The 17696-nt window shown below is 40.5% G+C and overlaps 1 protein-coding gene and 1 non-coding gene across 2 annotated transcripts; one reads left to right on the top strand and one right to left on the bottom strand.

Annotated features, from left to right (window-relative positions):
* The first annotated feature begins 8013 nt into the window (after window positions 1–8013).
* On the top strand, window positions 8014–14377 carry tmem88b (transmembrane protein 88 b). The gene is made up of 3 exons (XM_006807331.3): window positions 8014–8590; window positions 11127–11537; window positions 13389–14377. The coding sequence occupies exons 2-3, from the start codon at window positions 11133–11135 to the stop codon at window positions 13671–13673; spliced, it is 690 nt and encodes a 229-aa protein (XP_006807394.1). The 5' UTR covers window positions 8014–8590; window positions 11127–11132; the 3' UTR covers window positions 13674–14377.
* Window positions 14378–17170: 2793 nt separating this feature from the next.
* On the bottom strand, window positions 17171–17333 carry LOC118455610 (U1 spliceosomal RNA). The gene has a single exon (XR_004844202.2). It is a non-coding gene; the product is annotated as a U1 spliceosomal RNA (small nuclear RNA).
* Window positions 17334–17696: the final 363 nt, after the last annotated feature.

The following is a 17696-nucleotide window of genomic DNA, read 5'->3' as shown; positions in this document are numbered from 1 at the left end:
TCAACTGCTCCTGTCTAATACACTTTTCCAAAAAATTGAAAGAAACACTTTTGAATTAAACTTTTGGGATATTGATCTGGTGAGTTAAGCAGCAGTCAGTTAATGAGGTTGTTAATCAGTTTCAGCTGCTTTGCTGTTGAGATGAAATTAACCTCAGGTCCACTGGAGGGGCAACAATGAGACAACCCTCATTTGGCTAGTGTCAGTGTCACCACTGGTCGCATGAGGTGATATCTGGACACAACAGAGGTTGCACGGGTTTAATGCATCCAGGATGGTACATCAATGTGTGCCATTACAAGAAAGTTTGCTGTGTCTCACAGCACCATCTAAAGAGCATGGAGGAGACTCCAGGAGGCAGGTAGTTACTCTAGCAGAGCTGGATGGGGCTATAGAAGGTCTTTAACGCATCAGCAGAACTGGTATCTGCTCCTTTGTGTAAGGAGGAACAGGATGAGCACTGCAAAGAAGTACATAATAACACCAACAGGCCACTGGTGTAAATGTCTATGACCAAACAATCAAAAACAGACTTCAAGAGAGTGACCTGAGGCTCTGACAAATATGTAAGACTGTTTTCTTCCATTTGTGCAACATCTCTAAAGTTAGAAATATCCTGTCTCAGAGTGACGCTGAAAAACTAGTTCATGCATTTATTACTTCCAGGCTGGACTACTGCAATTCATTATTATCAGGATGTCCTAAAAACTCACTGAAAAGCCTTCAGTTAATCCAAAATGCTGCAGCAAGAGTACTGACAGGGACTAGAAAGAGAGAGCAGATTTCTCCTGTTTTGGCTTCCCTTCATTGGCTTCCTGTTAAATCCAGAATTGAATTCAAAATCCTGCTCCTCACATACAAGGTCTTAAATAATCAGGCCCCATCTTATCTTAATGACCTTGTAGTACCATATCACCCTATTAGAGCACTTCGCTCTCGCTCTGCAGGCCTACTTGTTGTTCCTAGAGTATTTAAAAGTAGAATGGGAGGGAGAGCCTTCAGTTTTCAGGCCCCTCTTCTGTGGAACCAGCTTCCAGTTTGGATTCAGGAGACAGACACTATCTCTACTTTTAAGATTAGGCTTAAAATTTTCCTTTTTGCTAAAGCATATAGTTAGGGCTGGACCAGGTGACCCTGAATCCTCCCTTAGTTATTCTGCAATAGACGTAGGCTGCCGGGGATTCCCATGATGCATTGAGTTTTTCCTTTCCAGTCACCTTTCTCACTCACTATGTGTTAATAGACCTCTCTGTATTGAATCATATCTGTTATTAATCTCTGTCTCTCTTCCACAGCATGTCTTTATCCTGTTTTCCTTCTCTCACCCCAACCGGTCGCAGCAGATGGCCGCCCCTCCCTGAGCCTGGTTCTGCCGGAGGTTTCTTCCTGTTAAAAGGGAGTTTTTCCTTCCCACTGTCGCCAAAGTGTTTGTTCATAAGGGGTCATATGATTGTTGGGTTTTTCACTGTATCTATTATTGTACGATCTACTGTACAATATAAAGCACCTTGAGGCGACTGTTGTTTTAATTTGGCGCTATATAAATTGAATTGAATTGAATTGAATTAGTGGGGCCCGTGCTCACTGTCACATTGAGCCCACAGTTTAGCATATTCCAGAGAATACCAGAATTGGCACGTCCACCACTGGATCTCTGTGTATTTCAGAGATGAGAGCATTTTTACCATGAGCACATGTGACAGATGTGAAAGGGTCTGGAGAACCCCTGGGAAACATTATGCTGCCTGTAACATCGTTCAGCATAACCAGTTATGTGGTGGGTGAGTGATGATCTGGAGAGGCATGTCACAGACCTTTACAGGCTGGGCAATGGGGGCAACAGCTCCCTGACTGCCATTAGGTATCAGGATGAAATCCTTGGAGAGATTGGTCAGACCCTATGCTGGTGCAGTGGGTCCTCCTAGTGCACGACAATATCTGGGCTTATGTGAAAAGAGCATGCAGGCAGTTCCTGGAGGATCCATTACATTCAAACTACTGAGTATTATTTTGATGAAATTTCTGCAAAATGAACTGACCTGACAGAGATTGTTGGGTGTCTTTAAATTCAGCCTTCTGTAGCTTGATCATTTACATTTCAGTTCAATTCAATGCAAGTCAGTTTTATTTATACAGCAACAAGTCACAACAACAGTCGCCTCAAGGCGCTTTATATTGTAAGGTAGACCCTACAATAACACATACATGGACAAAAAAAATCATATCACCCCCTATGAGCAAGCACTCTGGCAAAAGTGGGAAGGAAAAACTCCCTTTTAACAGGAAGAAACCTCTGGCAGAACCAGGCTCAGGGAGGGGCGGGGCCATCTGCTGCAACCGGTTGGGGTGAGAGAAGGAAGACAGGATAAAAGACATGACAAGCCATTTCCATCAAACTATGTGATATCACTGTCGCCAACTCAGAAGGTCCTATGTTTGGTTCCTGCTTTCCGAAACCTGACACCTAACTCATTATTCGGTCCATATCAGAACAGATATTCAGCTTCAGATTTTTTTTACCCCACTGAGATCTCAATTGTTTTCGAAGTCTTCCTTTAAATGTTTTTGAACTGTAATTCATTTATTTATTTATTTATTTCACTCTAAGCACCACTTGTTGTTAATTCTTATAATAATCGAGTGATCGAATGCAAATGTTTCTCAATAATACCACTGATGGAAGCTGCGCAGTGAAGTTAAAGCAGCACAAACGTGGGAATGTGTTGGTGATGCATTAAAGTATATCTTATAGATCCTAATTAGTCGGTTCTACACTGCTGGACCTGCAGCTAACACAGTTTGGAAAATTGGGCCACTGTCATGATACTCATCATGTATCGCCAGGCTTTTAGGTTTGCTACTTTGTATCAACACTGGTCAAAAAATCCACTGAAACATATTTATTACCTCAAAATAAAAAAAATTAAAATATATATTACCTTTTCTATATTTGATTTGAAACACAGAGCTCTCTGTGACACAATTTCCTGAAAAATCAATCGCCACATAAATCCTGTCAAAGCCTTCATTAATGTGAGCGCACACATGGAGGAGCAAGACACACTTTTTTGTGTTAGCTGTGTCCAGCTTGTTTCAAAGTATTCATTAGCTGCACCTCTGAATACAATAGCTTTAACCTCTCTGATGATCCGTCTGCGCCATAGCTGGACTGGCCATTGGGCATTTGCCATGTGGGCCAATGGTGATTTTTCGTTTTTATGGGCTGGCGTTTGTTTGTTTTTTTGTATTGTAACGGTATAAACAATGAAAGGTGGTGGATTGGCCAATCGGTCATGATCGACTCTGGGCAGGACTCTGGGCAGGACCAATTACAGCCGATGAGGTCTTTAAAGTTCCGTATTTAGGTGTAAAGAAACACGAATTGTCCCGAACTTCAGCAAAAAAAGTGAATGAGTGGAAGGGAAGTTATGAACTGTTTCTGAGAGACAAATAACACCAGGATCCTTTTCTACGTAGCTGACAGCTGGTAACTGTGCAGGGGCGGGTCTAGCAAAGTTTTGCCAGGGGGCCAGGTAGGGCATTAACAGGGAAGGGGGGGGGGGGGGGGGGACACAGAGAAATACTTTCTTATTCTCATTGAAAATGTCTAGGTTTCAATAAATCCAACCGAATCTTACAACCAAAGTGATCATCTGATGTGAAATATATAAAAATTCATTATTGTATATAGTAAATATTAAGTCTAATATATGCCCTAATAAGCTATAGTACTTTTTCCTTTGGGAAGGTACCATGTGTGCAGTCTGCAATTCTGTTGCGGAAAGATGTTGAATCTATTTAATTACTGTAGAAAAATAATTGGTTTCTGTGCATTTGTTTTACCCTGGCAATAAATTAAAGTCAATTACGTTGATTAAGCATCATGAGGCGGAGGGTGGGGGGTGGTTCCCTATTTTTTTGCTGGGAGTTGGCAACCCTGCCAGTTAGGTATATGTAATTTGATATTTCCGGTAAGTACTGTTTAAAATTCCAGAATAGGGAGGATGGTGTAGGTTTACGTTTATTAGATTGATACATATATACCAACAAGACAACATACATTACTGTCACGACAGCATTTGTTTTCATTCAAAGGATTTATGGCTTTTCCTATAATACCTGGTGGGCTGTTTTTAGTCAAAATGCCCGGGCTGATTTTTTGTCCCAGTCCAGTCCTGGTCTGCGCTAACCATCTTCTTGGGCCTCTCTTCTTATTTATAGCACACATTCAGCCACCTCACCGCTCTAAAATATGTCACAACCCTCCTTCAAACCATTTAAAAACAGTCATATCCTTTGGCTGTGACATATGTTTGGCGCAGCTTTGTTATTCACGGCCTCACCTCGGGCTTGCTATTGTTAGACAAGCGTGTGAAAAAATACGGCTAGAGTAATCTAAAAGTTTCCAGTTGGACATCAGAATCCAGGATAAACTAAGGAAGGAGATTGCACAAGCAGAAAAACCTAAGAGATAGCAGAGCAGGAAACAGCACAAAGCAATAACAGACCTGCCAGACTTTCCTCACAGATTATACGACAACAAGCCACACAGAGAACGCATTAAAGTTTGCTTTAGATTGCTCTTTGTTTATACCACCACAGCCACCAATGAGCACTAGTGCAAAAAGGTAGTATGTCAATGCTTCAAGTAACTTCTAGTCAGACAAGTCCTGGTAAGACACATAAGCTACATGGTTTATAAGAATCTATCTGTTCAGATGGTGATTTATTCTGGTCAAAGCCACACCTCAAGTTTAGTATGATGAGCAGCAGTAGCAGCAGTCCGATAATAAACAGATATAAGATGTTGCAAGCAACATGAAGAATGAGAGATTACACTGATAGAAAGCAGTGAGGTAAGACGGCAACATCCCAAGAGACCCACAAAGGCTGTAATCAGTGAAATGATAAAAGATCAGAGCATAAGCAAAATAATTAGTGTTGTCTGATCCTGATTTTCCAGCCTTTTTCCTCTGCTTTGAGCTTGCACTGTTTATTTACTTAAAGCCCTTCTTTGGCCTCTTTATTATCCCCAGTTACCCAATAAATCTGAAGACATCAATGGGACAGCTATACGCAGTATGTAGAACTAGAGGTGACCTTTCTGCTTAATGTAGCATAAACGTATAAGCCTTTATGCTACAGTAGAAATGTCACTACTTCAGATCTTGGTTGTTTTTTGTATGATCTCGACATTACAGATGAAATAGTTACATCACAGCCTTTGCTCTCATGCTCAGCAAGAGCAGCGTAAACAAACATCAAAGTTTGATCGTCCTGATTACACCGCTTGGCAGTGATTGCATAGCTGAAGTATTTTTTTCTTGGCTGAGACGAGAGCGTTGGCTCTCTTATCGCCACCTGACTGCAGCGGGGTGGACAGATAGACAGACGGAGGTGGTCTTCCTGTGTGTTTTCAAGCAGGATTTCCTTCAGCCTGTCCTCCTGCTGGCCCCATGGCCTCCAGCTTAACCCGAGGACATGGTGACCAGCCAACGTTCTGTCACTGCGCACGGGAGTTTTATACCATAGAGGGGTTTTTTTAGCATTTAGAATAAAACATTTGTCATAATATAAGAGTGTAATTTTACACATGGAAACATAGTAGTTCCTTTTTAATAATCTTTAGTTATTATTTGTGTTATCTAAGGACAAAAGCTATACATGTGACTTCAATCTGATTACACAAAAAACGCATGAACCATCTATATTTATATTAAATCTATTAGTGCTTAAATTCTTTAATTTTATACTTTATCTATACCTGGCTGATCTGAACCCAACAGCATAGACAGAACTATTGCTGGATATTGATCAGGTCTTCAAAGCTGCAGACAGCTTTGTTGAGCCCTGACAACAGGATGTGTTAAGAGCAACAACGTGACGCAGTATTTAAAGACAATGTCTTTTGAGCGGACGGCGCAGGTCAAATCAGTGTTTCCTCTACTTAAAAATCTTTTTAGCTAATCTAAAACTCATTTCTATAAAGACCTACTAAACATAAATGCAACTTGAGCATTTGTTTTTATTTTACAGAGAAAAACTGAACTATGTTGTAACACTGCACCATGTAAAATGTAGTGGATCAGTGTAGTCAGTATATTTAAGGAACAGGGGCATGAACTACGCAACAAAAAAAACATGTATTAAACATTACTGCACTAAAAACGACATCCCTAACCATCAACAATGACTCCCTAATCCTAATCCTAACACTCAGCCTAAACCTAACCGTAACCTAATTGTATCCCTGACACTAAAACCACATTTTGAGTGTCAAAAATGCCTTCAAACTTTCCGGGACCGAGAGTTTGGTCCCCATAAGGGCTGTTGGTCCCCACAAGTGTAGTAAACTTCCAATTTTTGATTGCCACAAAGACATATAAACACAGACACACACACACATGGTCAAGCTAAATCTAGATGTATAAAATTTGCTTCAGCTCTCACTAAACTTAGTGATTCTCTGTGCATGTAGCACAAAGAGGGGCGCTATTGTGGACTCAAACCAACTTTTCATGCGTGCACGGCAATGCCACACACTGGTGTCACAGACTACCTCTAAGACCCACAGAGGTCCAAATCACACCTTCTTTTTTTTTTTGGAAAATATTTTTATTGAAAAAAGAAAACAACAGTACTTGCAGTTACCGAAATACAATCAACCTTTCTTCATTTTTCTAAGTAAATAAACTTATATATATATATATATATATATATATATATATATATATATATGAAAAAAAACCCAAAACCCAACGCATTCTAAAAGAAAGACCCCTTCCCCCCCCCCGTCCCACACAGATCAACACAACCATCAAACATATTAGAGGAATATAACAGTAGCAGAAGTACATTTAAACAGGCAATACCTCTAGACTAGCAAAATAAGAGATAAAGGGTTGCCACTTGTGAAAAAATTTGGCTGTGCAACCTCTTGTGGGATTATGATATTATTTTATGCCATGTTAGACCCCTAATTAAAGATTGTGAATTATTATGTAGTTTCAGTTTGCATTATGCTCCTGAACTAGAAGAAGGTGATAATTATTACATTTGGTAAACTGATTTGCATTACATTAGACTGCTGATTTATTGTGAATGGATGATATTGTTTTATGATGCATTATACTGCTGAGTTATAAGAAATATTGTTCACAGAAAGTCATTGTCAGTGTGGTTATTTGGGTTTTCCTCCTGTATCCATCCTCAATATTTGAATCCGTAACACTCTCAACGTATATTTAATTTTTTCAAGTTTTAAAAAAAACATGACATCTTTAAGCCACCGGGAAACAGTAGGATACTTCAAATCACACCTTCTACGGCATGATTTATAATAACAACGTAACCAAAAACTCCTTTTAAAAGGATTCAAAGTCAGCATTTCAGAACAAACGCCTCACACCAACTGTGAAGCATGGAGGTGGACGGGTGATGATGGAGGCTTGTTTTGCATCCACAGGACCTGGGCATCTTACAGTCACTGAGTCAACCATGAACTCCTCTGTATATAAAGTATTCTAGAGTCAAATGTGAGACCATCTGTCTGACAGCTAAAGCTTGGCCCAGACTGGGCACTGCAGCAGCCACGTCAAAGTCAACCTGACTGAAATGCTGCGTTGACACCTTAAGAGAGCTGTGTATGTCAGATGGCATCATCTGCCTCTTATCAACTCTAGCTGAGTTTATCATCCTGTACGTTTAAATCACTGGTTAACATTTTATAAAGCAGTTTTTGGACTCTGCAATACAAATAAACATGATAAAAAGAATGTGCTCAGCTCCGTGGTACCTCCACCTTTAAGACAAACCAAGTCTGCCTCTACTGCCCTTCCCCCCCTTTTTTTCTGCTTTCCTGCACCTCAACTTATCAGGTCAGCCGCCTCATTCTGACCCCTAACACACAACACCCAGCCCCCATTGCAACAGGGAGAGGGTGAAGGGGTGTAGCATGTCCTGGATAAGAGAGGTGGAATGTGTGCAGTGAGAGGAGTTGCTGGAGAAAAGCAGGGGGGGTTGATAAGTTTGATGGGTGGAGAGAAAGTGGGATGGATGCAGGGAGTGCAGGAGGAGGGGAGATACAGCACTCTGGACTCAATCAGATGGGGGGTAAAAAGAGGAGGGCAGAGACAGAAGTTTGACATACCGAAGACAAAGACCACAGCAACTGGAAGCTTCAGTTATTTCCACCATCATCTCTGCACCACTTCGTCCACAGCAACAATTTGATCGGTGGATTGGAGAAGACGACAGAAGATTTAAGACGCAATCTTTTCCTCTGACATCTCAGGATATCTGACAGAAACCAAAAGCAAAGCTGCAGGAAACCAATTTATCACCTAAAGAGATAAGGCTTCAAAGGAGAACCTCCAAGAAGATCTCAAAACCTGTTTTAACTTCACTCTGGAGAACTGGAAAAGAACAGTTGAAGGAATAAAAGCAGAACGAAAGAGCTTCATTAAAGTGTGCAGGGAGTGCACGAGTGTGGCTGACAGACTGGTCACAAGTCTTCTGCAGAAGAAGTGAGAAAAGCAGCAAAAATCTGGAGGAGGAACAGCAAGAGGTCCACCGGGCCCCACAGCACAACGTGAGTACGACCTCAAACAATGAAATCATATTAACACTGAACAGCTGAGATATAAGTTACTACACTGAAGCTAAAACACTGTTTACATCTATTTACTGATGCTCAACAGAATGTAATGAGTATAAGAGACAAACAAGTATTATTGCAGCTATTTTGTTCCAGATAATACAAAAGAAAGAAAAAAACAATAGAAAATCTCCCTGAATCAATGAAGCATGACAGCACTGAGACCTAGCTTATCCACAATATAGCGCTACACATTATGACACAAAAATAAACTCAAAAAGAAAAAGTGTCGGGCAAACAAAAGATCATCATACAGTAGCTTCATTAACCTCGCTGCTCAGTTTTCCATATTTGAGCTAAACGAAATAAGCTATTTAGTTACGACACAACACGTTACTCCACGAAAAGTAAGAGCAGTGAGTAAAATGGGCGGAGTCCTTAAATGTATTTTCAGTAAGCTGCACAATGAGTCACCTCACACACACACACACGCATGTGCGCATACACACTTTCCTGCCAGTCCTTCCTCTATGACCTTCCACCTTACAAAAACACTTGGGATAACAATGGGACACAGGCGTGGAAAAATTAACACTAAAGCACCCAGGACAGCATCACGAAAGCCCCGGATCTGTTGTACCTGCTGAGATCCAGTGAGTCCAACGTTAGCCGATATATTTTGAAGGTTACTTTTTGTTCGACTTGAGCTTTAAGTGCGCACAGCGTGCACACACGGCCATCTTACCTGACCTTTCTGACTTTACACGATTAAACGGCCTCACCCATTTTTGTTTGTACAAAAAGCTGCTGTTGTGCACACAACTTACATCTCGCCATCACAATGAACCACTCATTACACACATCACACCACCACCAGCACAGGCATAGTCCTCCACTGGTTCCTGCACAGGACAGAATCTAATGTGCTCAATTTTTGTCCACACAGCATTCCCATACGGCATAAATATGAATCTGTGACTCATTCAAGTCAAAGAAAAGATGGCCTTCCTATCAGTGTGTGGCAATGCTTTTAAAAATAAAAGGAAGGCAGGTTGAGTAGGTCTTTCCTGCTGGGATTTTTCCGGCACTGAAGCTTTTTCTGGCAGCTTGCAAAGCCGTGGTACTCTCACGTCCTCTCTCCAACATGGTCATCGCTGTCTCCTGACCTCAGAGAAGTGAGGATATCCTGCAGCAGACGCAGCTGCGTACCCCATAAAATCTGCCCTAGCGCAAAAAGAATGCAACGTCCTGGTGTAAGATCTCTTAAGATCAATTTCAATTAAATAACTAATAAGTTAAACAATGAGCTCTGTGTGGTTGACCACATTAAAATGATATATCTACCCAATTTTTTGTTATATAAAATTGCCATAACTTATTCTTAATATTTCATGTTCACGAGGCCATTATTTATAAAAGTTAAATGACTCTATACACTTTAGGAAACATTTGATTTCCATAAAATGCCTAACATTCTGCAATAATGGCACCTTGGCCATTAATAATATTGCGGGAAAATGGATGGATGGATGGATAATTTTAAGTGTTTTAATTAACCAAAATATTCAAAATATTTAACCCTGCCCCCTGCAATATTGTGAATATGTTAGATTATTGTTCTAAAAGACAGACAGGTTGAACATAACATTACCCCAACATTGACATTATGCCATATTTACATTAGTAAATTGCATCGTTTTTATGTCGTTCCATTATGTTAATACATTTTGTGTTGGGAGAATTATTCACTTCACTTCAAAACAATTTATATACAAGTCAACCAAAAGCTCTTTATATTATAAGGTGACGACCTACAGTAATATATCCAACTCCTTTTAAACTGTTGTTCCATTATTGATCTCTTCCGATGTCAAAAAATTGCTAAATCCCGAGAAAACGCGACCATTATTTTAACACAAAGTAAGCGAATAATTCGTTGTGGTGCAGTTTTTTAAAGTAGCAAAGTCATGGGTGAAGCTGGTGCTTCACTGAGCTACAGTGAAAATTATAAGGGTTCGATTTGTAACGGTGGACTGTTTTACTAGTACAAGATATATCTGTGATCAAAAACTAGCCTGAGGAGTTAAACCTTTTTCTTTAGTAGCATCGGTACTTGCAGAGGCACAACACACAACACCACATAGTCACAGTTACATGGGCAAACTACACCCACATGTACAAACTTTGATGCGAGTTAGCCTTGATCTCTCCACTTCACAAACTACATATAGCAATTATGGGGCCTTTTCCTTTTGGCCAATCAGCTCGCTGATAATCATCACCTCACAGATGGCATCACACAAGGCTTCCTAGCTTCCTGACAGAAAAAGCATGTGACCTCTTAGTGAACCCACAACCACTAACTCAGTGGTTTTTGTAACTTTGACACCTTTGACTGCTCACACAGTCTCCAACCACAAACACACTGCCCACACATACAACACCTTCAAAACACCTGCAATGATGTGCACAATCTCCTCATCCTTGATGTTGATTCAGACCAAGTTTCGATTTCTTTTTCTTCACACAGTTCGTTATGAGTATGGCCGGTACTCTCGAGAGGGGGGCACACCATCAGGCCTTGGACTTGTCTGAGGAACTGCCACCTCACCACCACCATCACCACACCAACCACCACCAGCAGCAGCATCTTCACCATTCCAACTCCCTGGCGTCCACCGCGGCTGTGGGTGGAGGGAGAGAAACACCTTCACGTGTGGTCGTGCCTCCTCCTTATTCTGCAGCTGAGAGTGGCGGCGGGGGAAGCGAGGCTCCTCTGGAGCTGCGGGGATCTCTCGACTGCTGGGCCTGCTCGGTGCTGGTGACCGCTCAGAACGTGCTGATCGCCGCAATCAATGCGTGCCTCGCTGGACTGGTGTTCGGGATCATCCTGACGCCGGCCATCGTCATGGTTGTGTTTGGCTTCCTCTGTCACTCTACAGTAAGAGAAAGGAAAACGGGGAGCGAATGAACGGGAACGTGTGAAAACTGTGTGAACTCTTTGTGCGCTTCTTCTGCACATTCACTTCTGCAAATTGCGGCATTCAGGCGCAATTTAAACTCGATTAGTACATCTACATGCATCCTCAGACGCATTTCATAATAATTCATAGAGCTATTTGCTCTCAAAAATCATGCATCGCAGACATTTGAAACCACTGGAGTATCTAAGGAGAGATGCTGAGTGGAGATGATTGCATCCATCTTTTTATGAAATATCTACAAGTCCTAATCTTGCAACTTTTATCCACAAGTTTGAAATAGTTGTGCTTGGGGCTTAGGGAGTGCTTTGGCTTATATCATCGATGAGAAGTTTTATAATCTGATAAGTCTCAGATTCTTTTAGATGCTGAGGAGAAACAACTGGACAGGGCAAGTGGCCAGGAGGTAGGATAGGCGTTAGAGCACAAAACTTTAAAGAATGTCTGCTTTAGGGATTAAAATACACTTTTTAACATATGATTGTGAAAGCATAATATCTGAAAAATATAAATATTAAAAACTAAATAAACGGTTAATACACAGAATTACATGTGAGGAAACAATATTTTTGAAAAGCACATACAGCTAAAACCAAGCTGCTCACTTAACATCGTATGCAGAAGCATCACCTGGACTAAACCAAAAAGTCATGGTGGATCAGAGGCTTTCACACATACCAATGGCACTTGTGTAGGCCTCCTTAATAACCAGAGGGACCAGGATTCTCTCATGTTCTCTCACAGTAAGACCTCATGTGACACCAGCTTAGAAAAGGATTAACCAGGATCTGGGAGGGTGAAGAAAGGAGAAAATTCAGGAGAAATAAAAAGGGCCGAAGAAAAAAAACATATCCAGAAAGCAGGTTGGATCCAAGTATTTAAGAAAACACAACCACACATGCAATATATACAACTTTTTGCGAAAAAGAAACAAGTGCATTCCTTTCCCAGTACACCCTGCCTCAGATCTGGAGACATTCAGGAGCTCTCACGATTTTAAAACAAACACGGGCATACTTGTCCGAGTCTTATCTTCTACGACTCCTATTCTAAACGCTTCCTCCGTTAACTCGCACTATATTATATTTTTATGCAGAATGTTTGTTGTTTTTATTTTTAAAGTAAGATTAAATCAACTATACGGCTTTAAGACTGCACGACTTTAATCATTTAAAAGAACAATATAGAAGACCTTATTTCAAATTCCAGTGGATTCTGGTGCACAACTCTTGCCTTGCTTTGCCCTTTTTGCAACTCTACAGACAAAGGTTGACAGAGGTTTGAGTTTAGTGTTTTCCATGTCATTCTGCTTCCTCCTCTTTCTTGCAGCCTGCACTTTGCTCGTGCATTCATATGTTCACTTCACAGGCTGATAGGGATGATTCAGGCTTACCGCCTCTCCTCCTCTTCCACATTCATATCTTGAACCCATCACCTTTTCTTCCACTCCCACTGTGCTATTGCACATACTTTGACATAGAGCATCAATCCAGCTCACAGTAGCTTCAACCAACGTCTTTTTAGTTCCATTTATTTTTCTCAGACATGCATATGTTTATGTGTGTTATATAAGTGTTATATCTCACACTACCAACTGGTGTCTGTCATCACCTCATACACACATACCGCATACAGTACGTCATCCCCTGGATTGTGATGGCGGCTGACAGATCAGCCAAGGTTTTTGTGTGTGCGACTATGTGGGAGCGGAGCCTTCTTAAAAAATGTATCATCCTGGGTAAAGTTGCAAAATAAAGGTTTAAAATGATGACTGACTGAAAACACTAAAGTTTCCAATTTGGTCTCTGCAGGTGCGCCCCCATGGAACTACACCCTACTGCTCAGACCTACTGACCGATGGAGGCTGTGTGGCTTTGCTGGTGGTGGGCTTCCTCTTGGTCACCCCTCTGCTAGTCCTGGCACTGGCTGCATACTGTCGTCTGGCCCGACACCTCCAGCTGGGCCTGTGTTTCATTCCATACAGCCGGGCCGTGTACAAGAACCTCCCGGCCACCCAGCATCGTGGCCTGGGCACGGGCTGCTGCGGGGGTCGAGATGCTGCTGATGGCGGTGGAAAGGGGAAGGTCTGGGTGTGAGATGACTGTGGGCTTGGTAAAGGGGAAAAGAAATCGGGGTGAGAAAAGACCTTTAGATTAAGTAAAGGGGCACGAACAAAAAAAGAGGGGTTAAGAAAAGGCAGCAGATGTCAGGAAAATTGAGATATGTGAACTATAATTACTATAAAAACCAGCTCAGAATCATGGAAGACATTTGACATGGTTAATAAAGACAGAGCAGCATTTATTGTTAAAAGAGTAGCAAGGTGTACTTTGATTGATATTATTTCACTGAATCCACCTGCTGTTAGTGGGATTTTACCTTGTAACTTTCTAGTTACAATATTGCCTCAGCATTATGGAAAAAACTGAATCCATACAAAGCGTGTATACTTCAAATGAAACTAAAACAAATGCAAATTCCACTTTGTTAAATAACACGGTCTCAATAAGAGAGCCTGTTCAAGTCAATAAATTACAGCCGAGACAAAAAGACACTTACGTGATGGTCTGGTTTATTTTTATGTGTTTTTAAATGATTGAGAGGAAGCTGGACATCTGAAAAACATCAAATTCCACAAAGGTTGTACTGACACTTCACAGCTGTATCCTGTCACATTTATGGTATAATGAGAAACATTTATATGTCTAGTGTAGTTTTCTTTTTAGCTGTTGCAAACTGTAACTGCATTCTCTTGCATGTTTTGTTTCCTTTTTTTAAATAAATAAAGCTACGAGAGTTAGCTGGTGTGGTCTGCCGTTTTATTAGTTTACAGAGTTCAAAAGCAGTTTAAACAGGAGTGGTCCATTTATCCACCAGAGCGACTATCAGAGCCGACTGGAGTAACAACAACTGTTTTAGGGGAACGATGAAATCCACCAACATTAGCCTTTTTGACTGTTGTCAGCCAATAAACAAATAAGATGTGTTGTTTGTTAGCCGTTATTAGAAATCATAGCTGTTACAAGTTTCAAAATACGACAGACAGCTAAGAGTGTGACGTATTGTGATAAACAGACGATGTTACATATCATAACAAACTGTCTATCCCCATTCTTGTTGAATTGCAAACTTTAATCATGTGTTGGATTAATCAGGGTTCATAAACCTTTTTCAGGGTCAAATTCAAGCACTTTTTAAGGACTTTACCAGACAAACAAACAAGAATGCATGTTTCACTTTGCATCACCTCAGTAAGACCATGTGAAAATTACTACAAATCATCTTAGGTTGAGTTAAATGTCCTTTGTTCCCCTTTCATTAAAAAGAGAAAAACGCACCACACAAAAAGGAAAAAGGCTGCCTTATATGCATATAGTGTCGAAACTCAAAAGGCACATCTCACTTAAAAATTACGATGTACAAATGTGTTCAAATCAAATCTCCTGTTGAAAACAAAACAAGAAAACTGCACCAAACATCAAAATCAAACCAAAATAATATACAGCAAGGCCAAATTAATAAGTCTTCTCACCAGATATTGATGCTTCTTTCCTACGTGACGCAAAAAGTAGGAGACAGATGTTTTTTTGTTTTAGTTCATTCATTCAAAACTAACTGTGAGATGTTTGACTACATTCCTGTAATATTATTGTTGAAGTCCTAAATGATCACCTTTAAAGTGTTTGTGCACCGTGTACAGTAAGATAGGCATGGAGAACAGCACTGACTGGGAGGCTTTGAACAGATGACACACTGAGTTCAAATCAACATATAAGACTTTAAGAATGCACAAGCATCTACCTAAAATCTATTTATTTAATCTATCATCTTTGATATTTTTAGGTACAATTGTAATGTAATTTTTTTCATCTCCGTTAAATAAACAGGCAGCCTTAAAGTATGAAATATTCATATACAAAAACATAAAAATTTGTCTACTGTCTCAGTGGCTGATGGTGCCCGACAGGCCTCAGTGCGAGCTTGAAGCCATTATAATGTTTAAGTTGTTTAATGTGTAGGTGCTCACGATAAACAGATTTTGAATGAAAGCCGGGGAACTTCGGTAGCACAAAAACTGTGTCAATTCTTTGTGTACATATGGATCAGTCCCTCTTATTACCATGATTTCCCCTTAAGGTGTTTCCAAAGGCACCGTGTTAATGCCAGTCATACACAAAAATATAAACAGTTTTATATTTACTTGGCGATAACTTTGTTTTTAGTCTTTAATCAGAAAGCCTTAAGTTGGCTAGTTAAGTATCGGGCTAACGTTTAAAGCTTTCACTCGAGTGAAGTAACTCACATTACTGTTACTGCTAGGTAATGTTAGCTAATTTCACAGCATTTCATACATCACCTCGCCATAACTGCTATAATAGCGCTGCCATATTGTATCATACTCAGTGCATTTCAATCATCATAGCAAAACAATTATTTTAAAAAATGAGCATGTGTAACGTACACACACTGGAAAATTATGTACTAGGGTTTACGCAAAGTCCCCCTGTGAAAAGGTGCAAATCCTTTTTGCAGACCTTTCAGGTGGATTTGTTCCTTGTGTTATCCATGATTTGTATTTGTTGTTTTTCAGCAAACACTTATTAAAACAGCAACCTCTAGGCATGTTAGTGCGCAAAGTCTACGCTGACTGTAGACGGTTACGTCTTTTCATTGGCCCGGAGTCTACGGTGAGCGTAGACACTGTAGACTCGGGCCAATAGGAGCGCCGACTCCCACTGGAGACGACCAATCGTCTGCTCGACGGAAGTTGCGTCACCAAAAAACAAAAACACGCAGCGGAACTTATTTTTATGGAAACTGGCATTTGTTTTATGTTTACGTTAAGTTACAGGCAATTCAGAATACCAGATAGATGTCCATTCAGATTTTACCAGTAGAAAAGTAAAACAATTACATTGTCAGGAGAACCTAAAAGACTTTGCACATAATAATCACAGAAGAAAAGAAAGGAATTGATTTTCAATTGCTCTTAAATTCAGGGGACTTTCCAACGTGTTGGTTCAAAAGAGCCAAAAGAAAATCCTCATCGATGTTGGAGTAAAAACTAGATGATTTTATTGGAATATACACTGATAATGCTTACTGTCCTAACATTGTGAACCAGTCAAAATACATAAATAACACATTGTGAAGATCACAGACAGCAGTCCAGGCGTCAGGTGGGATAAAGGAGCTGGAAACATCACCTGATAAAGAAAAAACAGACTGAATGAATGAAAGAAGGCTTCTTCATTGCACATTTTTCACCAATCACAAGCCTCTTCTTTCACTCCAGACTTTTGACCAATCACTGATCAGGATGAATTGCACTACTGTACTGTCCATCCGACCTTTCGGCAGACTGAAATGCTGAGGAGCAAGGCAAAATTTTGCTTTTAGACTTCGGGACTATTTCTCCATCTGAAGAAAACTATTCAAGCAGATAGTTATTTATGCTGAAAGAAATACAGTTACAGTTTCAAGGGGTTTTAAGCACTACACGCCAAAGACTTGAAATACTAGTATGCACTCCGATTAATGCTGTATTTTTTGTATGACCGAGTGCGACTGTAATTTTCTTTGCACACGTTATTAGGGGAAAGCGCGTACGCAGTCCCCACTACCATAAATTGTGCAGTTGAGATTCCTACATTTGAGGAATTCACAGAGATCAGAATTGCCTTTGTGCAATGGCAAAGCCTCGCTCTGGATGAACCACCTTAGTGATCATGGTGTCATCCCTGCCAGGTAAGTATGAGTGGGAGACAGCCGAGCGGGGGGTGGGTTTCAGCCACATACGAGTCAGCCTGACGGTATTACGGAAAATAAGCAGCAACACAATGTTTAGTGGAACACGATCATAATTTAAAATCTAATTCATTCACCAAGTGATTAATGCTATTTTATTGACATGTAATAGTTAATTTGAAAGTTAAATAGGCTGAGATTTTCCCATAATGCTTTGCCGCAATGTATGGGTTTGACGTCGCAGCTTACTTCCGGTCAGCGAGCGTTTTATTTTTAAAAGTTTTGCAAATCATTATACAAATACTAGGCAGTCATTTATGTAATATATTCTTCAAGCGTCCAAAATAATAAGACTAACGTGATAAGTGAGG

Source organism: Neolamprologus brichardi, chromosome 3 (genome assembly GCF_056152115.1).
Source record: "Neolamprologus brichardi isolate AB-2024 chromosome 3, ASM5615211v1, whole genome shotgun sequence".
NCBI lineage: Eukaryota > Metazoa > Chordata > Actinopteri > Cichliformes > Cichlidae > Neolamprologus > Neolamprologus brichardi.
The sequence above is the reverse complement of the archived record's forward strand: the minus strand, read 5'-3'. Positions and strand labels throughout refer to the sequence as shown.